This window comes from Grampus griseus (assembly GCF_964374135.1).
Source record: "Grampus griseus genome assembly, chromosome: 15".
NCBI classification, from domain to species: domain Eukaryota; kingdom Metazoa; phylum Chordata; class Mammalia; order Artiodactyla; family Delphinidae; genus Grampus; species Grampus griseus.
In genome coordinates this window covers 6,774,216-6,799,883 of record NC_139009.1, presented here as the reverse complement: position 1 = coordinate 6,799,883, position 25,668 = coordinate 6,774,216, and the positions used below count along the sequence as shown (strand labels likewise).

The following is a 25,668-nucleotide window of genomic DNA, read 5'->3' as shown; positions in this document are numbered from 1 at the left end:
ATGTTTACACTACAATAGAGTAACAAAGCATAATGCTCATACGAGGGAGAGGCCACAGGCGTTCAGCCACATAATGTCACCTCAGTGACCGGGACAACTAAGTCATAAGCAACCTGCAGTGCTTCTCCAGAGTCTGAAGGAAGGGACCCAAATTCTTAAGGCCCTCCAAAACCCAGCTCCAAACTCCCATTCTAGCTTCACACCTGCTTTACAGGAATTTTTACACACACTTTGGGGAATCTTTATTTTCTCTGCCCCTCAATTTAAAGTAAATTTTATTCCATTCTCTACTGACATCTCTCTTATAAATAAAGACCTAGTAACAGCTGATATAACTTCTCTGAGATGCGTTCTCTAACTATCCCAAAAGAATTACAACCCTGTTTTACTATCTATCACATTGTAGTAAGTAGCCTTGCCCCCAGCACCCTGTGGCCCTACTGTGAGCTTCTATTTCAGGCCAAGGGCCTGGTATCCACACCCCCGTCACCTCTACTGAACACTTGGTCACTCTGTCACACTGTGATTATAAGTGCTCTAAGCCCCTTGATGGCAGGAATTATGTGTGACCCATTTTAAAAATTTCTTCCAGTGTTTAGTATATTTTTTGTATTCTCCTAATGCCTATTACTACTAAATGGTACTGAATTAAAAGCTGGTAATGAGAGATAGAAAAACCATAGGTATATAAAAATCCAGCTATTAACTCCAAATCTTAATTTAACAAGCTTCAAATCCTCACAAAACTTTAAATACACACAACAGTGCTCCCCCTCAAAAAAAAACAAATGAAAAGACTCGACAAAAAAAAAAGAGCTAATATAAATTTACATAAATTAACCCTTCTTTCTTCTGGCCTCTAGGAGAGCGCCCTTTAAACAGTAAAATGGCTACAGATCAGGAAAAGAAATGAAAAAAGAGAGGCTGCTTCCCTGACATTAGGCAATCACCAAACACCAGTATCACCACAGAATCTTAATCACTCATTCTTACTCAACAATTTTCAGTCGCTCACCACTGCCTATGTAATAGACTAAATTCCTCAGCAGTCAAATGCCGTATGTGATGCAATCCGCCTTTCCAGCCATATTTTCCACCACCTAGAGCAGCACTTCTCAAATGTGAATAATACACGTATCCTTTTTAAAAGAGAAAAAAAAGTTCCTCAACCCCTAAAAACATATCCAGTCCTAGTCTGAGAAATACGACTCTATTCAAACAGCTACATAATGTTTGATCACACAGCACCCTAAGGATTCACCTGGACTTTATCTATCTCAAACCTAACACCTAAGCACAAACACTAGCACTGAAGCCTCCTGGCAGCAACTGGCACCAGAATATACTTGTGATTTTAAAAGTCTAATCACTGAATTGAAAATGCAAAGAAATTCCAACCCCAATATACTTGGTCCACAGTCCCAAGGGTTTGAGACGAATCATTTACAGGGAGACGTCCAAGGTCCTCACTAGGTGCACCACAGGGCCTTCAGGATCTGGTCGCCCACTTGCCTTGGATGTCCAGCCCCGATCTGAGCTCTGTACTCACACACATCCAGTTTATAGGCTCGTTCTGGGCTCTGAATGCTCAGCTAGTTCTTATCCTTTAGGACCCACTCAAGTGTCACCCTTGAGAAACCTTCTCTGATCTTCCTATTCCAAGGTAAGTTCTATTCCTCTGTGTTTACTTTTATCACTGTAAGTACTAGAATGGCAATCTTCTCCACTAAATTTTGAATTTCCTGAGAACTGGGCCACGTCCCACTCACCTTTACATTCCCAAGGCATCCTTGCAGTGCCTGGCCAATAAGAAATACGTGTTCACTGAATGAAGGACCCCAAATTCATAAACTCCAGCCAAATAAAACTACATGCTGCTATGATCTCTGAGTTCCATTTACTGTACTCTTGCAGTGTACTGACTCTTTGGCCCTCAAAACAACCTATGAAATTGGTTCTACTCTGACCCCATTTCACAGATGAAGTTTAGAGGTTAGGTAACTTGCTGCCCAAGTTCACAGGTTATTTATGATCACATCCTTCCTCCAAGCAGATGTGAACACCTAGGTCATCTTGGTAGAACTGAGGATAACAAGCAGCTCTTTATACATACTGGACATTAAATAAATATTTGTTGAATGAATAATTAAATGGACTCTATATACCCCCCCAATTTGGAAAAGGTTATGGAATTTAGAGGCTCACTGATGTATATATAGAGACAGACAGGTAAGTTCTAGGGCAGAGATAAATTCACATAGGGAGCCATGAGGTAATTTTCTACAGCATCTATTCACGTTTATACTTTAAAACATTACCTACAGTGACCATCTTTCCATTACAGAAACTACAGGTACCTAACAGTCTGTATTTGATAACTAAGCATGTTATCCCTTCATTGTAGCTTTGTGTCATATTGACAGGTGTGGTAACATCTACAACTTTCCTCCAAGATTAGAGTGTTGCCGCAGACAAATCCCAATGTTGCTTCCTGCACTGCAATGTCTGGGCCTCAATGTGTCACAGCACCTCTGCAGACTAAGTACGGTGTTCCAGGTGCCTCGTTTCCACTTAAATTCACAACAGCTACTCTGTGGGGGAAAAATAAGGAAGAAAAAAGGTCCCACCAAACAGCCTTTGCAAAAATATTCTGCGGCTGCAATCTCTCAAAGCATGGTGCCCAGTGCCATCTCTTCCATAAAGCCTTTGACTCCCTTAGCTGAAAGTACCCCTTTGCCCTGGAAATCGAAAGAGCACTTTAAACCTCACTTAAGGCCTGTATCATCACACAGAGAGTGCCACCTCTTTTGAGGACAGGCTTTCTGCTGGCATCGTCTTTTATTCCCTCCCTTATTGCCTGCAAAAAGAAGCACAGTGAATAATTTGCTGAATGCATGAACGTACAGCTGAGAAAGTCAACTCTCTGCAGCATGACTTCTAGCCGGTCCTTTCACACAGGAGCAATTGATAACTAGCCTGCAGAGAATTTCCTGGAAGGACGTTAGAAATGAGTTAAATTGATCAATAATGACTGAAAAAAATTTTCAAGGGAGAATGGTGTTTTGCTCTTTTAAGTCAGATTATATACAACAGACTTTTGGAAAAGTGTCAGCCTACAGAGCTGAGAGCATGCCTGATTACCCTGTGTCAAAATTACACATGTGCACCGTGTATTATGGTGCACATTCAGATAGTTCAAGTGAGTTCTAATTGCTTGGTAAATATACGCAAGAAAAGAGAAAAGATCTAATAGAAGGAAGAAAAGAAAAAAGGAAAATGGGCTGATTTAACTATGGAAGACACTTCACAAAGCTGATAACTGAAAAATGTTTTATGTCCCAAGAATGCACTTATCCCTGTTGTGTTCCCTGGAAACATTTACCTTTAACACGAGCATCACATGGTTCAGAATCCGGCTACTCAACACCTTTCAATTCAAGAAAGACAGTGTCCAACTATGGCTGAGGTTCAGGCTCTGAAGATACAGACACACGGTACACAGATGACAAAGACAAAACCAGGACCCATGCTTCCTGCTCCAAATCTGTGCTCTTGAAACCACAATGACACAATGAAGCACAGAAAGCTTGAAGAAGAACCTAACGGAAAAACTGTTCAGTGAAGTAGGGGAAAAACTGACCCCCAAATGGCTGTGAGCAGAAGGTCCCTTTTTGCTCAGGAGGCATGAGGTCAAGGTCCTATACCCCAGATCACGTGGGGAGTCTACGCCAAGTCCCTCTGTGACTTCCTAACGCGCAAGGGACTTAAAGATGGCTCGCCCCGTCAGACAGTGACAGCCGTCACGGGCACCGTCCCCGCTGCCTCTGGGAGTCTTTATCGCTCTAACCCATTTCTAGTATTAAAATTCAACTTAGTCAAATAAAGAGATCACATTCCTAACCTCATTCCTGGGATGTAACTGATCTACTAAGTTGAAAGCAGAAGCCCTAGAACAAGTTTTAATTTAACTCTCTTCCATATCAGTCAAAAAGATCACTCTAAAATATTTCTCAGTAGCTTTTCTTAGAAACCTTCTGATAAATGAAATTATAATGAGGTCAATAACATAGTTTATTCTCACCAAATCCAACAGTGCTAATTAGAATACAATCACTATTTTCCCAATATGCGTATATGAAGTTATGCCGGCTGAAACCAATGGAGTGGGAAACAGTTTAAAGGAAGAAATCAAGATCCAATTCTAAAGTCTCATCAGACAGGAACACTTATTGAGCATTATACAGCAGACACAATCTTTTTTGTTGTTGTTTTTGTTTTTTGTTTTTTTTGCGGTATGCGGGCCTCTCACTGTTGTGGCCTCTCCTGTTGCGGAGCACAGGCTCCGGACGCGCAGGCTCAGCGGCCATGGCTCACGGGCCCAGCCGCTCCACGGCATGTGGGGTCTTCCCGGACCAGGGTACGAACCCATGTCCCCTGCATCGGCAGGCGGACTCTCAACCTCTGCGCCACCAGGGAAGCCCCAGCAGACACAATCTTAATCAACATTCCCTCCCCCCCAACCAAAAAAACCCCAAACCAAACAAAGCCTGATTATCTTAGTTCTGTATGAGCCTTGTTGCTCCCCTACTTTCTCCCGATGTGCAGGTCTAATTAATTAATTAAGCCCCAGAAGGTATCAGAGACTGAGTCATAAACTCAGAAGCAGGATCCAGTTCCACTGCCGATTCACCAGCTAATCCTAGGAAAGTCACGCTTCCCCACTATTCTCATGACGTGAGGTGAGTAAAAAAAATCCCACTACGGAATAACATCAGCACGAACGAAAAGCCTTCAAACGTGCAACTAGTATCTGTGTTCTTCCACAGACCGTCAACCAACCATCAAGAGAAAAGAACTGGAAGGCTGGGGCAGCGAGGAAAGGGGTGTGGGAAGAGCAAAGCACTAACTTGCAATCTTCTCACATGGACGTGGCATGGGGCGTTTCCCCAAAGACAAAACAAGGATGCAGTCATCACCCTTACTGTTGCCACAGTGTTGCCTTCCCACGCCGCCCACACGCAGCCTTAGTTCCTGCAAAGATTGCAGAGGGCCAGGGAAGAGTCCCAAAGAGAGAAAAAGAGAGAGGGAGAAACATTCTGGAGGCACCTGCGGCCCATCTTCCCTCTGTCATATCCTACAAGCAGGGCCTGGTGAACTTAAGGACACTTGCCAGATACAGTGATCGGGCACGTGTTGTCCCAAATAAGTAGAACGTTTGTTTGAAATACGAAAATCTGGATGCAGGTGTGACACAAGGCAAACACCGGCCACATTCCAGCATCTCTAGGCACAGAGTAGGGCAGGGGAGCAGACAGGTCATAAGGGAAGACTTGGCAGGAAGCTGACTTCCAATCAAAGTCTCTAATTAGATACTGTGAACTTTAAAAAGCTAAAGAAAAAGTCCCTGAGTAATTAACGTAGAGTTCACTTATATTTACTACCAGATTTGGAGTCTCGGATGAAGAAGATCTGCCATATAAAAACCCCCTGAACTCCCAGACCCTGCATTGCCCTGAAACCTCTATTCCAGGTAAATTCAGTTATGACTAAAAATGTCTGGGCAGGGTCAAAGCCCTCTGGTTTAGCTTACAAGTAGCAAAACTGGTTGAAATGACAGATTTAGAAAACCACTGGAGATGGAATTTCCAGGAAGGACCAGGAACAGGAGGGTTAATGTGACAAAGTGTCAAAAAGAAAAAGCTCTAGAGAGGAGCTCATTGTTTCATGACATGGGCAGGGTGGAGCATGGGGAAAAACCTGAACTCTCCCCCACCAAAAAAAAGACTGATAAAAAAGTTCAAGTGACAGCACTTTTCTAGTGGCTGACCAGACACGGTGCCTCAAATCCGTTTCACAAGACGCAAGTTTCACTACTAAACCGAGGCTTTCTTCAGCTGCCACGTGTCCCCCTTGTCCAACCAGAAACATCGTGACTTGGCCCTCACCCTCAGGTGTGTGCAGCGATAAACGTGTGCTTTTGTTACCTGCAGGTTCTGAAGGTCCACCGGATTCAGGATGGACCTCTTGCCCAGACACTAGGGTAACACGTGAAACCCTTTGCAGCCAAAGCCCAACAACCCTCGCTTTAAAAGAGAAACCTCCCTCATAATCAGACCCAGAACAGGTTCTTCAAAGTCAGCTTTCCAATTGCCAAGTAAAGAGTTTATTCTGTTATCAGGTAATGAAAAGCATTCTCCACACATTTCCAATCAAGAAAAATTTCTTGTCACTTCCAATACTGATCGAACCACAACTCTAAAGACTATTCATTCCCCATAAAGGAATGTGACTATCTTTCTGGCACCAAAAGTTTTATTTTTTACTTTAATAAATATGTATTTTCCAACTGCATGGAAGGACACCCCTGGAGTAGAAAGAACGTCAGCTAAGAAGCCTCCTCGGCTACCTTGAGTTTCTCTAGGGTCTAAGGGCAGGACACACGGAGAGTCTAGCCTGCATCTGTGTGGACTCTGAAAGTCTCTTACCTTTGTTTGTTTGTTTATTTATTTATTTTGGCTGCTCTGGGTCTTGCGGCATGTGGACCTTTTAGTTGCGGCATGCAGACTTTTTAGTTGCGGCATGCGAACTTCTTAGTTGCGGCATGCGAACTTCTTATTTGCAGCATGCGGACTTCTTAGTTGTGGCATGCAGACTTTTTAGTTGTGACATGCGGACTCTTAGTTGCGGCACACATGCGGGATCTAGTTCCCTGCGGAGGGATCAAACCCGGGCCCCCTGCATTGGGAGCTCAGAGTCTTACCTACTGGGCCACCAGGGAAGTCCTTTATCTTTGTTTTAAAAGTAACAGTGCTTCCTGGCTTCCTTTTCTAGTTAGGTCAGGGAGGATACACTTTTGTTTTAAATCTCCTGCCTATATTTAATTGCAATTGCAAGATGTTTGACTCACCTCTCCCTCCTCCCTCCCGTTCACACTGGAAATGTAAAGTTGAGAAACAAACCAAACCTGTCCCTGCTTAATGCAACCAAACTGGCAACACCTTATTTTACTGGAGCACTTGACGGCTGCTTCACCAGAATGGAATCCCTATAAATGCGAGCGATACGCTCAGTCCAAACAAATTAAAAATTACTCTCACGATGGATTCCAAATATTACGCTTAGACAAAACAACAAACTGTTACTAAACTCATAAATCTGCATCCCACAGCACACACAAAAAGTCTTAAGTTCGGGCTTCCCTGGTGGCGCAGTGGTTGAGAGTCCGCCTGCCGATGCAGGGGACGCGGGTTCGTGCCCCAGTCCGGGAAGATCCCACATGCCGCGGAGCAGCTGGGCCCGTGAGCCATGGCCGCTGAGCCTGTGCGTCCGGAGCCTGTGCTCCGCAACGGGAGAGGCCACAACAGTGAGAGGCCCGCGTACCACACACACACAAAAAAAAGTCTTAAGTTCAAGTTACCAACATGGTTCCACCCCTCTGACAGAATGAACTCCGGGAGCCTCAATAATCCTCGGCAGGAACCCCATACACTTTTGCTGAGACAGGAGACAAAAGGGAAAGATACCAGGGCTCCAGCCGGACCCAGGCCCCCCGTGCTCAAGCCTCTCAGTGCTCCAGACAGGCTCTGCATTCTACTCTAATCCTCTTTCTTTTGTAACACGAGCCTCTCCATGACAGAAAACATTTGGTTCCAAAGGACAATCCTGCAGAATGCCTTGGAGTTCCTCCTTAGAGCTGACAGATTCATAATTAAAAGTAAAAGCACAAAGTGCTCTCTCACTGAGGGTTTTCTCCCTCCGGGGAAGGGGATGCTCTGATTTTGCCCTATCCTTTCTCTGCAGGCCAAGGCACCACCCTGAAGGTGAAACATGTGAAGGAAGTGAACCATGAAGACATGAACAGCCTGTTGAGATGGGCTCTGTCCCGCCAGAGATACGATCCTGCCACAAGGACAAGGTGCAGTTCCCTCTGCCCGTGAGAAGGCTCATCACACCTGATCCCGGAGTGCCTCCTTCTGTGGGTCTGATGAAGACATCGGGAAGCACCGGCTTCCAGCACGGCATGGCGGGACAACTCACGAGTCTTCGGGTTGTTTTAAGCCACGGGTGCAAAATCCAGTATAAAGAAACTCAGACTCCACACCTATTCCTTGTCTGACACTGCTCACTCCAGGTGGAGCTCTAGTGCGTGTCTGACGGCAAGCTCTTTTCTGCTACTATTTAAAAAACGAAATGTATGAATGGTAGCTGCACCCCAATCCACCTTCCAGTAAGGATTAGAAGTCACCTCTGGGAAAAACATGTTAGATATTTTGTATCCCTGGGGTTTCATTACATCTTTAAAAGGTCTGCTTCATACTCATGGAGATCATAGCCACACACAGACGATCAAAGCGATCTTGAGCTCTGCTTTCAACTGCACCTGTTTTCCCATTTCTCATACTGTCTAGTTAAGTATAACCATGTCCTATACCACCAAGAGATATCCCTTCCTGTGAATGCTCCCCTGGAGGCCAGGGATCCCTCAGAGCTGGCTGACTCAATGTTCACTTGATTCCATACAGAGGTTTTTTGGTTTATAATTTCCTCTCCTTTGTAGGTAAACATCACTCATCCAACAATCAACATAAACTGTTTCCCTGTAGCAAAAGTGGTCTACTTACCACGGGAATTTATATTAGTGAATCCATAATGCTGCTCTATTAATATGAATGCTGACACTTTTAAATATTCCCCCGTCAGGAACACCTTCTGTCCATTACAAGGTGTAGATTCTTACCTCCTCAGGTGATCTCATTTGGATGACCAAGCAGCAAACATCTTCCCACCTGGAGGACTAAGCACTTTCTCACGGGTACTGAGCAGGCAGCACTGACCCGTTAAGTGTGAACGCAGAGAAGGCACCTCAGCACAGTGCCTGGCATAAAACCGACATTCAAAGAAGTTAATTCTCTCTCCCTAACTTCTTTTTCCTCTGTTTATTTTAGATCTTCAGGCTTCATATCACTATCCAAATCTCAAAGCTCTTGTAAACTCTTAGATTTACAATCCAAGCAAAAAATTATACCCTAGTCCATGATGTGCAGCCTATCTAGAGTTACTCACTTGGTTGTGGAAATGCTGAAACTGGTGCAGAACAGATAACCCCAACTTCTAAATTATTTGCGGCTCCAAAGTTCATTTGTAAAGTTTCTTTTCCTTAGAAACATGATGTTATATTTAGGATCTCAGGCCACAAATGCCTATTTGACACACAATACATCTGAACTACAATACCAGCGTTTCTGCCGGGATGGAGCACAGTACCATGGACACAGCAGGCACTTGGATATTTGTTGGGTAAAGTTATGAAGTCCTGCAACTGGGGGCAAGGTGCACAGCTGGCTTTGGATGAAATCTTTCTATAGTCTAAGTCTGTGTCTATCTTCCTCCCACCTTCCTGATGTCTCCTCATGCCCAACAATTTCCTAATCCTCTCTTCCCAAAGTGACCAGTGCCCTCCTATCTTACAACCTGTAAACTTCAGCATCTCACCAGAGCACCTTATTTTAATGTTTCAAAGGGAACCACTTCTTCTCCCTGCCAAAATTACCTCAAGCAGCTGATCTCAGCCATATATCAGGAGGGAAGAAATCTGATTAAGTTATTTCTCAATGAAATGTGAATGTCAGATAAACTATAATTTGTGTAGATATTCCTGACTCTTAAAAAGATGCCCGACCACCCAAACAAATCTAATTTTGTGTGGAGTACAGAAAAATGAATGAAATAGGTATATACAGTAGAGAGATCAGGGCCACCAGGGGGATTGCTTCTCAGATATTTCTGCTTTTCAAAGCAACTTCCTTCTCCCCTGCTACTTTGAAGTCTAATAACTTTTTTTTAAACAAGTTTCATAACGTCTTCAAGTTTCCATGGTAACAGCAAGTATATGATTATGCCGGTGATGGAGTGTGTACAGGGACAGGATGAGTCTAGCTTGGACAGTGCTTTTCCCAACCTAGAACCTAAGCCAAGGTGTTCAAGATTCAACCTGACACGTCCTAAAAACAATCACCTCCAAAGAGCAGCAGAAGCTACAGAGAAGATTCTCATGTTGACCCTGGGCTGGAATTCTGGTTTTGCTCCTCCTGGCTTGGCCAAAAGGGTATATTAGATATCTTTAAAAAGTGGGGGAAGAAGGGAATGCCACATGTCTCCAAGAAACCCTATGTTTGTGGGGGAGAATGACCTGGAATTAAGAATCAACAAATGTGTCCTAAATTAGAACAAGAAAGTGGGTTGCTTTCAAAATAAGAAGTGAAAAAAATCTATACAGGATTCTGCATGTATATCTATTCACTCTAGTTGCCCTGGGGCATCAAGTACTTTCAGTGTGAAAACAGAAAACATCAACTTGCAGGGAAAGCAAAATATCTACAGACTTAATTTCAACACACACTTGAAGATGATGCCTGATATCAGCTTCAAAAGGCAGTAGCCTCATTAAGAAATGACACGAGCCCCATCTGGGGGCTGGCAAAGGCTTAAAAAATCAAGTCAGTGCTGGGGGTCTGGAAAGGAGAATGAAACTGAATTTCCCTACATCAATTAACAATGCTATTAAGGCTACTTAGGACATGCCTCCGACAATACTTCTTAATACAAACAAGCTGAAGGCCTTCAGAGTAAAACCAGCCATTAACCCTACCCGTCATCTGGACTTCCATTACTCCCACCCCGAAGAGTGACACATCAAACAAAGCACCCTGCCCACACGCAGGGCCTTTCCGCCAAGATCTCCATGTACCCTGACAAGTGCTTATTAGTCCTGACGACACCCCAGCAAAGAAGAGAGTTGACCACTGTGGCCTTTTTATTCTCCTAGGCGGAAAAGAGGGGGAAAACTAAGCCAGTGAATCAAGGGACCAGTCCAAGGTCACAGATAAGTCAGAAAAATGAACTCAGGACTTCGATGCGCTTGATCAGCTCCTCCGCAATTTCTCCATCAGGCCCTAATGGCAAATAGGACAAATTTCCCTAGCTTGATTTAAGAACAGAAGCACCCGGGGGGCACACGGCCAACTCTTCTTACAGGCTGCTTGCACGTTGAGTCCTATTATGATATTTAATTTCAGAATAACTCTAACAACATTTGTATAAAACGAAATGTTTACTTTTCCTTCTACTAGCTTCTCTGTAGTGAATTCACTCTTTAATCAAGCACCAAACTCTGGACTAAGCAGCCTGAAGACGTTTGCATAGGATGGAGGTGGTCAGTAGGATAACTTTAAGGCAATTACAGCAACTTAAGCTTCCTAACAGACTGGCAGACCCCACTTACTACATCCTGCACTCTTAAGACACACTTTTGCCTTAGACACCATAACCATAGTACGAAAGGAAAGTAATTATAATACAAAGTTAACACGGGTCTCAAGAATCCAGTCATATGATTTTTAATAGCAAGGCTAGGTGGGAAAAAATTAAATTCTACAATACTTAGCACCTAACTCAGTGTCTTATTCCATAATTGCTAAAATTCTTGTTGAATAAATAAAAGAGAAAATAGAAGAAAGGTTGAGAAAGGACAGGAAGGTGATGGTAACTTTGTACCTGGTCCTTGATATACAAAAGTGTTCCTACGACTGCAACCAACAGTAAAGATCAGTCTGACTTGAGCAACTGCCCGAAATTAATGTGTTTCTATTGTGTTGCCTGAGCTCCAAATTTTAAACTAAGGCAAAAAAAAATACCAGAGTGCTAATAATTTAGTGAAGAGATGGGTTCTACTAAAAGGGAAGAAGGCTGTAGGAAGGGCAGCATGACTGAAAAATCTGCTTAATTTTTCTTAAAAGGTACTAAAACTTCCAAATACAATTATCCAAATGACCATCTGAATTGGAGGCAACTCTTCACTTGTCAAAGCCCAAGAGAGAAGAACCGTAAGCAAGTTGTGTTCCCAGGGTAGCGACACAAGACGGAGCACTAATGACAACCTGTACTCGAGGACCTTTCTGAAGAAACGCCACCAGCTTCACAGGCCCTGTTCCAGTCACCCTTACTACACACCCGGAGGAGGGAAGAGTCAGGAACTGATTCCACTCTGCAATGGAGGAAATGGAGCCCAGAGTGAGGAGTCAGACTCGAGGCCAGACAGTGGCTGCTGGCCCTGCTGCGGGAGAAGAGAACAGACAGGGGAGAGGGACGGTTCTGTACATCTGGGAAAGTGCCATATGTCCAGAAAATGTGAACCAGTGAAAAGACAGAAAGTGAGAACCAGCTGGCTGAGGAACAGGACACACGGACAGGCTGAGCAGGGGGCCTGTTTCGTCCTGTCCTGCTTCAAGCCCCTCATGACCATGGCCGTGACCTGCCTTCCTAGCCTCGCTTGTTCTCCCTCCTTAGCAAAGGAGGGAAAACAAGTAAAACTGAAAAAAACAAAAAAAAAATCGGTTGTCCAATCACTAAGCTCCTCCCACTCCTCAAAGAGCTGGTTAACACAGGAGTCCCTGGACTTCGTTACCTACCTTTGCTTCATCATTAATGTCCCAAGTGAAAGAAATGGCATTATAAGCAATCTCCTCAATGTTACTTATGGTGTTGAAGCTTTCTTTGTAGTCAGCTGTATGAGGGACGAGAAAGAAAAAGAAAGTCGTGGTTTCTAGTTTCCAACATGAGGTTACAGCAGTTCAATGTAAGATTCAGCTTTTAATATTATCACTGCTGGATGCTTTAAATTAACATTTTGTTGGGTTGAAAGAAGCTCAAAAAAGGAAGAAAAAGAATCACAATTTTTGTAATGGAGGCAAGCTTAGACATTTTTAAATTTATCCCATTTTATCAAAATTAGGACACTTAGGTCTAAAAAGTTTAAATAACTGTCCCAAGGCCACAAAACTAAGTCCAGAGAATCAAGACTGGAACTCAGTTCTTTTCATTCTTCTGAAAGAGAACATGAATATTACCACAGGCAAAGAAAAGAAGTAACACAAAGATTAAGAGCCATCTTGCGATACAGACAATGGTCTTACATGAAAATTATATACATGGCAAGAACACGGGTTTTCACAAAGCTACCTGACTAAATATGGATTTGCACAGGTCTGCTGCTCTTACTCCAAGTGATGAATCTCTGGGTCTATTTACAGACAGAAGAGACTTTCGATGCAGTTCAACATGTAACTAGGGAAGACTGTGTGTGTTGCTGCACAGCAGCAGTATTTTCTTTAACTTGGTGATTTTTTTTCCCTCCACCTATTACCATCTCCAAATAATCAGAATCTCTTAAAGAAGACACTACCCCTCAAACAATTTGTAGACTGAAAAGCAGGACACTCTTACACGAGCTGGCGCTACAGCTCCTGGCCCCAGTGTCACATGGAAAGCCACCACATGGGGCATATGTCCTCATGAAGGAAGTAATGTTAAGAGCACCGATTCCAGGAGGCCAAGGACAATGTTTGGAACAGATCAGTAGCTGGCGTAAAAATTCAAATGCATTCGGCAGGAAGCTGATCACTGCCAAAAATAACTGGATTTAGAAAACTGGATGCTTGCACCTCTGGGAATAAAAGCAGGCTCTGGAGCTACTTACCTATGTCAATGCATCTTTGTTTAGCCGTGTGCTGCCGCGAGTGCCAGTATTTCCAGTGCCTTAACTGATCTTCCCTGCTTTTGTCCTCGGCAAAAACCACCATGATCACACTCTGTGAAAGAGAATGCGTCACGACGTAAAGACACGAAGGCGTGAGTATCTTTTGGAAAACTTAGTTCTCGATTTTGCGGTGAATTAAAACTGCAATTTCAGATCTTAATTTAGATCTGCCTCAGACCTGGAACTAGTAAGCTCTGACCAGCTTTCCCAGAGACGAGAACTGACAGCAGGACTTACTCGGACTTTGCTGATGGGGTGGTGGATGCCCTCGTTGCTGCTCACTTCCTTCAAGGTGACAGGATAGAACTGGCCTTTGTTCAGGTACGTCATGGTGCTATCTCCCGGCTTCTGTCGGAGCGATTTTGAGGCTTCTAGGGTATATTCAAAGTTGTTCCTAGAAAACAAAAAAACTCACAGATCTCTAATTCACTCTCTTGGAAGCTTCTTAAATGCCTGAGCTCAAACTTGACATGCTTTAGTGTGGCTGTATGCAGAGAGCAGATGACTAGAAACATCCAACTGACCATGTCATGCTATAAATAGATAGCAGTTGCTGCTTTTTCCAGAGTAAATATAATCTTAAGCAACCCAGAAATTCTCAAATCTCTCAGATGTGGGACTACTAAATGCCTACTAGAAAATCTGTGAAGTGATGTTAACAAATTAGAAGTTTGGAGGCAAAGGATATTAATGATATGAATGAGTGAAAAGCACTCCGGAAGGAACTCTCACAAGACATGCTACCAACCTGGTATTTACCCAGCAAAGGTTGCAAACAGGAGGCCGGGAGGCCTCTGACTAAATGTGATTTGGCCTGCCAGCACTTTTTTGTTGTTTTTGCTTATAATTTAAATGTACTCAGATGGCGCTCCACGGTTGTCTACATTTTCTTTTATCTTATAGCACCACGTCTATATTCCCCTGAAGTTTTTTAATAACCTTGTTGGGCCAGGGGTTGGCAAATTACTCCTATTTTTATACATAAAGTTTTATTGGAATGTAGCCACGCCCTTTGTTTACACATTACGGCTGCTTCTGTGCTTCAGCGACAGAGCTGGGCAAAGCTGGGCAGTTGCAACAGAGGCTGTATGGCCCACAAAGCCTAAAATATTTACTATCTGATCGTTTACAGAAAAAGTTTGTTGACCCCTATCCTAGATCCTGAAGGCATTTGAGTTTGTGATTCCTGTACCTTGAGGCAGGTCTATAAGGCAGTCTCAATTCCCATAAAATCCTAGACTTTTAAATAAAACTTTTATTTAAAAATACAGCACACATAAAAATGCATAAAACGAAATTACACTCCTAAAAAAACTAAAGATGTTTATATATAACTTGGAAAATATTGATATTTCCAGACTGAGATGCAATTTTGTGACATATAAAAGAGGTTGTCAGCCCAGTAAACAGTTGACTCCATTTATTTTATCATTAGTGAGACTAATAAAAATATAAAAGCCTTTATCCACCTGATGTTATTCCTAAATTCTCACAGAATTATACACTTTTGCAAACAGAAGGGACCTCAGATCTAATTTAATCCCTTCACCTCTTCTCTGAGATTCCATTCTACTACCACTACTACTACCATCACATAAGGAAACCGAAGGAAAGAAAAAGCACCAACACCAAGAATTAGGGAAACATGAAACACAGTTCAGAGTGCAAAACTGAATGCACTAAAGCAAACGTCCTCCAGCAAAGACGTCACCACACTGACTGCAAGGAAGTAAAGTTGAAAGCTGTGAAAGCCACCTCTGATTTTCCAAGATCAAATTAACAAAAAGGAAGTAAGTCATACAAGCTGAAAGTTACAAATCAAATTAAAAGACAACTATTACCCAGAAACACTGTCAAAAACATAGTCCTCTGAATTCATGCCAGGCATCCGCAGACTGAGATCCGAGGGGAAGAAAACCTGAAATATCAACGTGATAAGCCACAACGATGTAACTGGTTATCAGGCTCACTAAAGACCAACGTCTGGTACAGCATCAGAGCATGTGGCTTACAGCAACCCACCACTCTTCCAAAGTTTGTCTGAAACAAAAATTTTGACGCTACAAAAAATTTTAAAAGAAAATTAAAAAGAAAAAAATATCCATTTATACATCCCTTGATTAAATTAAGACAATTTACATAAGTGCTCCCACAAAGCGCTTCCTTCTTCTCTCTTCCCATCTTTCCCACACATCCCAATTCTGTCCAAACTCTGGAATGTGCAACCAAAATCTCATGACTTTTAGGAGTTAGCTCTATCGCTGCACCAAGTTAAGATACAGTATCAAGTCAGCACCATGGCTGGATGGATCGGTGCACTCTCCCAGGAAAGGTTACTATTCTACTAACTCTGTAAGTGGAGACGGATGCTCCTTTCCCCCATAAGTCATTAAATACAGTTCCAAACGTCCTCAGCCCCTAACTTTTACCTGAGTGACGTGTTCATCACCACAGAGCCCTCAGAAGTAATTGGAATTAATTGGTAAATGTCACACAATGCACTTGTCATCAAGCTCTACCCGCCTCCCTGACAATGTACCAAGCAAGAAACACTAAGCAAATATATGATAAATCATTTTATATTAAGACCAGTTGCGGGGAGCTTGTTTTGGTCTAGGACAAAAGCCGAAAACAGACTGTGTGTCTATGTCTGCTGTCCACGGAAGATTAAGTATGCAGCTCTCCTTCTCATTCTCCAGCAAATCACTTTGCTGAAATCATAATTGTTAACTCAGCTGCTTGTAAGATTAGCCATGTGCTCTTGATAATAATTTCTGGTTTTATAGGTTTAGTTTACAAATTATACCCATGGACCTTTTCTCTTTAAGAAAAAAAGAAAAACAACTCTTTTGTTCCCAATCCACTGACTTTAGGCTGAGTTTCAAGCTTACATAACAAGGAAGAGGTGGAACCCAATACTTATACAAACACACAGCGTCTTAGGAAGATGCTTTCATTTCCTGTACCTCCTGAATGCCTTCCTTGAAGGTCTCTGAGAAGGTAGAGTCTGGAGTACGCCTTTGAGCATTTGGGGGTTGAGCACCAGAGCTGAACTGGTCAGCATTCATGTTCCGGTCGAAAACCACCACACGCTCTGTGGGCTCAGGATGATACACTGCTGAGGGGATCCCCACAGCAAAGCCGTGGTGCTGGGTCTCCGTCTTGATGGAGTGGGTAGGCATCGCTGCTATGGAGACAGTGACCGTGGTGTCAGGAGCTGTCAGATGGCCCCTCTTGTCGATGCCCAGCTGGTTGCCATGGGGAAGGACAATGTTAAATGGCACATTTTTCAGCACTTGCACTCTGTTTTCTCCAGCAGAAATGAGGGGCTGCTCAGTCACGTTTGAGATGCTATTTCTTTAAGAAAAGAAAAGAAAATTGTGTTTTCAAACTCAATGCTGATACAGTTCCTTGACAATTTTAATCTTCCTAATGGCATTGGGCTATTGGGTCCCGTGCAATAATAATAATATACTTGGTAGAAACAAAATAAATAGGAAATGGCACAACAACCCGTTACCAGAGAAAGGGAAAAAAACGCTTTATAGTTACAGGGCAAGTAAAATCCAGAAGTACTGAGTAAAATTTCATTTGAAATGCTGAGAACTCAGAGCGTTCCTCTACTATATTTGATTTCCAATAATCCTATAAAATGATCATATTTTACTAGAAGCCTGAAGCTACAAACGTGATTAACTGGAGCAGTACAGGCTGGTGGTTAAAGTACAGACTCTACAGTCGGACAAGGCAGATTCAAAATCCTTCAGTAACTACGTGCTCATCTATAAAATGGGGATAATGATGGTACCTCTCCTCACAAGGTGGTGATGAGGATGAAACGAGAATATGCGTATAATGATGCCTGGCACACGGGCTCAGGAAGTGTGAGGTACTTGGTCCTCAACCACCACCTCTCCCAGTACTTAGACTCACTTGCTTTCCCTATATTTGCACAAATTACTTTTGGCTTAATAAATATCCTGGGTAATATAAGATGATTTTTAGTTTAGAGTAAAATTGATACATTTTCAAAGCCCCCTCAAACCATATAGGCTGATACCTTTAAGGGAAAAAAGCTATTCGGCAACTTTGCACATTTCAAGATCAATAAAATATTCAAACCTTAAACCATAAGTTCACTCCCAAGACTGTCTTAAAGAAATTTCTTTAGCGAGAAAGGAAAAAGCTATTTAGAAAGCTGTTCATTAAGGCTTTGTAATAGCAAAAATCAGAAACAGCCTTAATGTTAAGGATAGCTAGGGTCTGCCTTAAAATATTCTAGCAAAAATAAAATTTAAAAATTAATTAATTAGAAAGTTGGAGAAGAGGGAAGAGTAGATCAAAAAGGAGGAAGTAAGTTGATAACAGTTGAAGCTGAGTAGCTACTGGCTTATACTATTTCTCTACTTTTGTTATGTTTGAAAGTGCCTATAACAAAAATTAAAAAATAAAAGCCATAAGCCCTTTTCCAAATTATGAAGATTAAAACAGCAATATGGAAAATATTTATGAAATATACTGAGTAGAAGAAAATCCTATCTGTGAATATAATCACAGCCCCATAAAATGCGCCTGCACGCCCAAACGGCAAACAACTAAACTGTGAGCACAGTGGGATTCTGAGTGATCATTCTTTCTTCAAAAATGTTTTATTCTTTTATTACTAATAGAACACAGGGCAATTTAAAAGGCACATTTAACTTTTTTTCTTCATGGCTATAAAGCCAAGGCTTAATTTGAATTTCTGAAAGTTTTAACCTAAAAGATTTCAAAAATAACCTCAACAGGAGTTTGGAATACAGCTGAACATACTTTATTAAATTCTACTCAGTTAGGCAGTTATTCAAGATCATTGATACTTATTTTTTTTAATGGACCCCCACCATTGCCTTAAGACACATCCTTCTTAAGAGAATCTAAAAGACAAATAAGCAAACAGTGCACTCACGTGGTTACTAAAAACATCCCTTTGGGTGCGGAGAAAGTTATTGCTTTTGTTTTCTAGAAAAGGCAACTACACCTAAAGAAACGGGTGACTTCTCAGCAATAGAATCGTAATTATTAGTGAGAGACAAATCAGTAATGAAATCTGAATTCAGATATTAAGAGGCCAACTTACCCATCTCTTCCACCAGCACCTGTTCATTTAAACAAACTTTTGCTTTATTTTCACAGAAACCTGGCATTTTCAAGTGTACTGTTTTATGCTCTGTATTAAACATTACCTTTTGCTATGATCTGGCTCTGGGTGCTCAACATCTGGCTTTGCTGTTGATGACCTTCTCTCTCGTGGAACCTTAGATATTAACACACATGACAACAATTTAGTTCTTACTCATGAAGTAGAGACACAGTCCTTACTTTTCAGTAAGCTCAACCATTCACATGCCTACTGACTGCCTACCGAACCCCAGGCTCTGAGGACACGCGACGAATAAGACAGTATCTGCCCTCAAGGAGTTTACAATCTGGTCACCGGGTTGATATGTAAAAACCAACTTTTATTTAGTTGCCAAATAAATTCAGAATATCCAACATTTACTTTGTCATTGAGTTTGGGTTTTATCTGTTAAAAGAAATACCTCTGGTCTGGTTCTACCCATTTATCTACATAATGTAATAGAGAAGAAGCTACTGAAAACACAACTGCGCTCTTTCAACATTCTCCCTGCTCTTCTCTGCTACCCTTCCTTTCAGATCAAACGCAAAACCAAAATGATCAGCCATATTAACGGTTCACTCCAAGATCCAAATGTTGGCTCCAAATGATAAATTTCTTTAGATATGTTGGGATTCACACTGTCTGTTACCCAAAGGACAAATCAAACTCTGTTGGGTCTATTCCTTTTTTGATTCTGCTCCCCTTTGCATAGGAGGTGACAGCAGGCAAACATTACTGGGTGTACTGCAGACATCAACCCAGCTGAGACTTATTCCCAACATGTACTCCAAAACCACTAAGATGTTTGAAACTGGTTTTCAATGTGAACGTAGAAATTCTATTCCCACATTCTTATTCTACCCTTAAAGACAAAATAAATTATTGTTTTACGTATTAACAACACGCTTTTAAAGCTTTACCAAAGTTATTATATAAAAATGACTGATGGTTACACCCAAAGAATTGAAACAAATAAGTCAGTTTATTTAAAAAGGAAAATAAATAACCCTACAGCTATTGCAAGAAGGCTGACATGCAGTACTACTAAGATTGCCACCCTTAATGGACAGACATGAGGATTTATCTCCTAAGATGTAAAATACTTTTAGGATGACCCTTTATTTAAAATACACACACATACAACCACTGCAATTAGTGTTATTACATAGGTCTTTCTGGCACTAAACTTGTTGGGTTTCTCCCATTCTCAAAAGTTTCAATTAAAAATATGTAACTTCAAACTTCATACTTAATACATAGAAATTTATGGTTTTACACTGAGTCAATAAAACAAGCCATAAGAAGAACAGATAATACAAGTTCTATTTGTGGCACACGTCCCAGGCAAGGGTTTCTTCTAGCATCCTCGGTTACTGTGCAAGTTTCCATTCATATTTAAGGGAAAAAAACTTACCTCAGACCTCAAACACAAGCTGGACACATGGCCTCATACCAGAAAACAATTAAATCTTTTGTTTAGGTCGCCCCTCCCATTTTGATAATCAAACTATCTTCTTTGCTTTTTACCCTCTGCATTTCTTGTATTCAGAGAAGAATACAGTGTCAGAATGTAACAGAGGGCACGCAACTGGTGAATCTGGGTGAGAGTATCTGGGAGTTAATTATCTTGTTATTCTAAGTTTTCTATAGGTTTGAACGTTTCAAAAACAAAGAGATGGTAAAAATAAGCTGTAATATATAGCCATTCCTGGGCTGTATCTTACAGTTTATATATATACGGGCTATGGGTCAGAGAGAAGAACGCCAAAGTAAAGCCAGCAAGCAGAGCCTGCCCCCCACAGGGCAGCGAGGCACACTGAGGCGGGCGCTTGGGCGCAACCTGAAACCCTGGCTGCAACACATACTAGTTGTGTGACCTGAGAATCTTATTTTTATCATCTGCAAAACAGGGATAATAGCACATATTTTCCAGGATTGCTGGAGGGATCAGAAATCACATTCATTCTGGTAACATGGCTAGCACAATACAGGTAATCAGTAAGTGGTAGCTAGTATTATTAGGATAATGATGACGGTACAGATCAGGGGTGTCATCTCCAGATAGGAACACCATGTAAAACTCCAGGCGGAGAACAGGCTGTGTTTAATTAAGACTAATCCAAATCTCTAGGAACAGGCAACAAAATATATCCTGACCTTAGAACCAGAAAGTCCAAGGCTAGAAAATACGGGTTTTGTTTTTTTCATGAATCCCACAATCAAATCAATCAAATCAAGTGCTCTGTAAGATCATTTAGGGAAAAGGAAACCACTCTGACTACACAGGAATAAAGGTTAGAGCACAGGTAAATGAACCAACGTCCACTCTTGATGGCACTAAGAACTACCTCTGGAAAAATGATCAATCTCATTAGGGCACAGGTAACATCTCTTACGGGAGCTTCACCTTTCAGATAGAGCCAGAACAGCTGGCTACTTTACACATTTTAAAAATGACCCGTTGATTCTACGATTGTAGATTTTCAGCTTTGAACCACAGTAAGTCAAAGTACTCATTAAACTATTTATAGTCACTACAGAAGCAACCTGCATTACATTCTACCAGCAAATTACTGTTTTATATGCTGTTGAATCAAGTGTGCCTGGGGCTGTTGTTAGGGTTTTTAAAGAGCAGGCAAACGCACCTTGTAGTAGTCATAGAGCAAGCCCAGCGCAGCTGCACTGTCTTCATCTCCATTGATGCTCATCATCGCTTTGGTTGCTGCAGTGAGAGGGTTTTCCAGGAAAGATTTCCAGGCTTCATCCTCACTAGTGTAGGAACGACGCTGTGGATAAAGTGCTTCATTCTGAAGAACCAACACTGGCCGTTTGCTTAGGAGAAATTTTTTTAAGAAGAAAAAATATATATATATCTCTATCTCTACTGCATATATATGCAGTAGATATGCATATATATGCATATGCATATCTACTGCATATATATAGAGATATATATATATATCTCTACTGCAGGTCATCATAAGCTAATTTTTTAAAAGGCAAACAACCAATTCCTTGATGTTCCAATAAAATAGTCCATTGTTTCATCAATGACCCTAGTAAAGTTAAATTAAGACAAGATCAGAAGACAACCCGCTTAAATGCAGCCCAGTGGGTCACCCAGTAAGCTATAAGGTATTTAGGCAGCACAGGGAACCTGCAGTTAACCTGCACATGGAACCCAGGACACACTACCTGGCACAAAATAACCCCAAAACCAAAAGTCAAAAACCCACTCCAAGAAAATGTCAGGCTATGCAAACACTTTACAAAAACAAACACAAGGACAAAGTAAGGCAAAACAGAACATTCACTCTCTTCAGACATATACATTCAGGACTGTACCCTCTTACACAGAGTATATATATGGTTCAATCACCATGCTGGTATATGATATCTCCCTCTTTCTCCCGGTGATGCCATGCCTTAAAAACTACAAACAAAGGGGAGAGAAGGAGAAGACGGAAAGAAAAAGGGCGACTTGGTTTAATCCTCGGGGGTATATGAGAGAGTTAGAATATTCTACTGATTACCAGCAGACTGAGCATGGAATGTGGCCAAAGGGGACTGTAAATCAATAAGGAGGCACAATTCTCTGGCATGGGAGTTAACTGTTTATCGTAGAGATAAACACTTAAGAATCTACAACAATAAATGCAGCCACTGAACAAAAAGAGGTTTTTAAGGAAATAAGTGGAGAAATCAGTTTTTAAAAATCTTTACTGGTTTTTCATACTGGGCAAGAACTCTTCCACTTTAACACTGTAGTTCGGTGGGAAAAATCCAGAAAAATCAACGGAGAACTTAGTAGAGTCTTATAGAAGATTTAACTTAAAAGATTAAAGCAAACATGACTGATTCCAAAAACTTGAAATGTAAACAGCCTCAGTAACTGTTCAGTGGTTCTGTTTAGTAAGTCAATAAAGAGAAAAAGTGGAACACTACCTCCAGCAAAATCAAGCAGTTTTTTTTTTAAGAAAAACTTTTTAAATATTCAGAACTGCTCTGAATTATCACCATCCTAACAAAGCAAATTAAAGGATCAGTTCTCATTGCAACACACAAACGAAATATGTAAATTGCCTAAAGGTGACCTACCTACTCTAAAAGTGAATGTAGAAAGATTGATTATCTTCTCAAGTAATCAACAAGGTTAGGGTTTGGCAGTCACCCAGGCCCTTTAAAAACAGATACAGATTCAGAAAAAGGAGAACATCTTTGAAAAAAAGGGGGAAAAAAAATCCTACAACTTAATTATCCTCAGTCAAAACTGTCTTATTTCAAAGCCAATGTTTTTACTCCTAAAGTCCTAGGAGCTCACATTTGGTAGGAAAAGTTTTGAGGTGGTATACTATTTTAACACAAAATAAACACGATGGGTTGTTCAAAGCACATGGTTGGTTTAAAAATGAAGACTTCCCACAAATCTCAAATTAAAAAAAAAAAAATGTAATATACAAAGGGGCATTCCCTGCGCCATCAGGAGGACAGAACAACAGCCACTGAACCAGTGGTACTCTGGGGGTGATTTGGTGTCCTGCGCTATTATTAATAGTGTAATACCTACTTCCAGAAGATTATGACAGCACTTGGCTCATTCAATTCCCATAATGCTAGTTTTTCAGCTTCCCTTCTTCTCCCACCCCCATCCCAAATCTGCACAAGCAACAGAAAATAAATATTTTTTTGCCAATGGTTTTGTTTGTGATCACCCTGAAGGTGTCTTAGATTTCCAAACTATGCCTCAGGCCAAAATTGGAGCTCTGGAAATATGCCTTATCTAAACTATAAGTCAAGAAATAAACACGAAACCAGCTGCCTTTTTTAGTCTACTTCCTCATGACAGTCAGGCTGTTGTTAGTCCCTGAAGCCTCATCACTGCCCTCTCCCTGAGTCTTAAACCCTTCACCAATGATCTCTGGAAGACTTCTGAAATACAGTTCAAGCAATAATTTATCTGCATATTCTACACCACAAGATTAACTGAAATTTAAGTTATCCATACATAATAATATCTAAACCTCTCATCCACAAGAAGAGCACCCTTAAACAAAGCGATCCTCAGCAAATAATTATAAAGCTGGGAGAGTTACCCCTCTGCCCTGGATTTACTGATCTCAAATACATTGACTGGTCGGGTGCGATTTACTTGGGTTTTTTTGGCGGTTTTCTGTTTCTTCTGTTTTTTGCAGCAATTTTATATTTACAGAAAGGCTGCAAAGAAAATACAGAACTGTCCCTCACCCAGTTACATTATCGCCTTACATTTGTGAAAATATTTCTTTAATCACGATCGCCAAAAAAGCACGTTAGTAAGCACAGTGCTCTCTAGTCTACCATCCTGATTTCAAAGTTCCATCCTCTTGATATTTCTGAGCATTGCTAGTTGCAATAATCCGTAATTACCATCAGTGAGGCAAGTGGGGAAAAAAATGCAACAATTTTCTCAGCCAGGGAAAAGAAAATGCCAGGACACCGGAGCACTTCCACTTTCCCCTCAATTTCTCCTTTCGGAAGTTCTAGCAGCCTGGCCGAATGACACGGCTGAGCGACAGAGATTACCTGAGAAGCTCTCCCTTTCCAGCCGTGGAGCGCGTCCCAAAGAGCTCCACTGTCCCCCCTGAGCGAAAACGCCCCGGTGGGGACACGGGGCCGCCGGCGGGCAGAGCCCCAGCCCGCGAGCGGGGCGCCCCGAAGCTCCCGCCGCGCACCCGGGTCACCGGAGAGCAGCAGCGGGGCGCGCCCGTGGGGTGGTCCCCCAGACCAGGACGCGGAGGCCGGGAGTGGCGGCTCCTCTCAGGAGTCAAGGCCCCCAAGGCAGGGGTCCCCTCAGGGGTCTTCGGGGGAACAAAGGCGGCCTGGGGTGCGGACAGGCAGAGGCCGCGGCGGAGAAGAAGGCGGGCGGCGAGACGCGAGACGCCCGCCCTCCCAGCCTGGCACCCCCGCCTCCTCGCCCGGCCTCGCACAGGCGCCCCCCGCCCGCCCGCCCGCCAGACCTCGCACCCGCCCCGGCCCTCGCCTCGCCCGTCCGCCCGCCCTGCCTCGCGGCAGGTGCGGCCGGCCGGCCGGCCGGCCGGCCGGGCAACAGGAGCCCGGCCGCACGGCCGGACTCGCCTGCCAGCGTCCTCACTCACTTGTCGTACTCCTGTGTCATCGTGCTCGCTCGCCGCTGCCGGGCCGCAGAACTGGACTTTCGGGTTGGGACAGTACACCCGATCCGGGGGGAGGAGGAGGAGGCGGCGGCGGCGGCGGCGGCGGCGGCGGCGGCGGCGGCGGCGGCGGGTCCAGAGCGGCGGCCCCGACGGGCTGGGTTCGCTTTTCTCGCTTTGAGCCGGCTCCGCGCGGGCAGCGAGCACAGGGCACCCGGGCCCAGCCTCCCATTGGCTGGCGGCGCTCAAGCACAGGGCTGGGCCTCGGGGCCGGGAGCCTGGCGGCGCTGCCTGATTGGCCGGCGCGCCGGGGCGCCGGGGCGGGGCCGAAGGGAGGCGACGGGGCCGAGCGACGCGGGCGGGGGTCCGCCGCTCCGCGTGGCCGCGTCCGTGTGGCGCGCCCGGCGCTCGCGCCTCCCACCTGTCCGGACTGGCAAAGCCGCGAGGCTCCCAGTGCGCACCTGCAGCTCCTCGGCGGTCTTCCGCGCTCCCACGGCAGGGCGGCCAGGCGCTGCGTCCCAGCTCTGCCCGGTCACGGCCCTCGGCAGCCCACCCGCGGGACGGGCCGTGCCCTGGCGTCGCCTTCCCGGGCGCTGGGCGCTCTTCCTTCCTCGCCCGCCCGCTGCTCCAGTGGTGGAGCTTCCCCACCCGGCGGCTGTGCCCCTCACCGGTGCCCGCGGTCCGCCGCTCGGCTGCCTCGGGCACCTTCCCGCCTGGGGTCTGTGGAGCGCCCCGCCCTCCTCGTGCCCCCGCTCACCTCTCAT

General features: G+C 43.4%; 1 protein-coding gene across 1 annotated transcript in view; it reads right to left on the bottom strand.

Moving 5' to 3' along the window:
- The window catches only part of GRHL1 (grainyhead like transcription factor 1), a gene marked incomplete at both ends in the record, with an annotated part of 44,482 nt that extends 19,573 nt beyond the window's left edge, over nt 1–24,909 (bottom strand). The window contains 8 exons of the mRNA XM_082671950.1: nt 12,468–12,562; nt 13,535–13,646; nt 13,832–13,988; nt 15,436–15,512; nt 16,561–16,951; nt 18,820–18,890; nt 21,401–21,587; nt 24,890–24,909. Of these exons, the coding sequence (XP_082528076.1) occupies nt 12,468–12,562; nt 13,535–13,646; nt 13,832–13,988; nt 15,436–15,512; nt 16,561–16,951; nt 18,820–18,890; nt 21,401–21,587; nt 24,890–24,909 (1,110 nt within the window). The remainder of the gene's footprint in view (nt 1–12,467; nt 12,563–13,534; nt 13,647–13,831; nt 13,989–15,435; nt 15,513–16,560; nt 16,952–18,819; nt 18,891–21,400; nt 21,588–24,889) is intronic.
- Nucleotides 24,910–25,668: the final 759 nt, after the last annotated feature.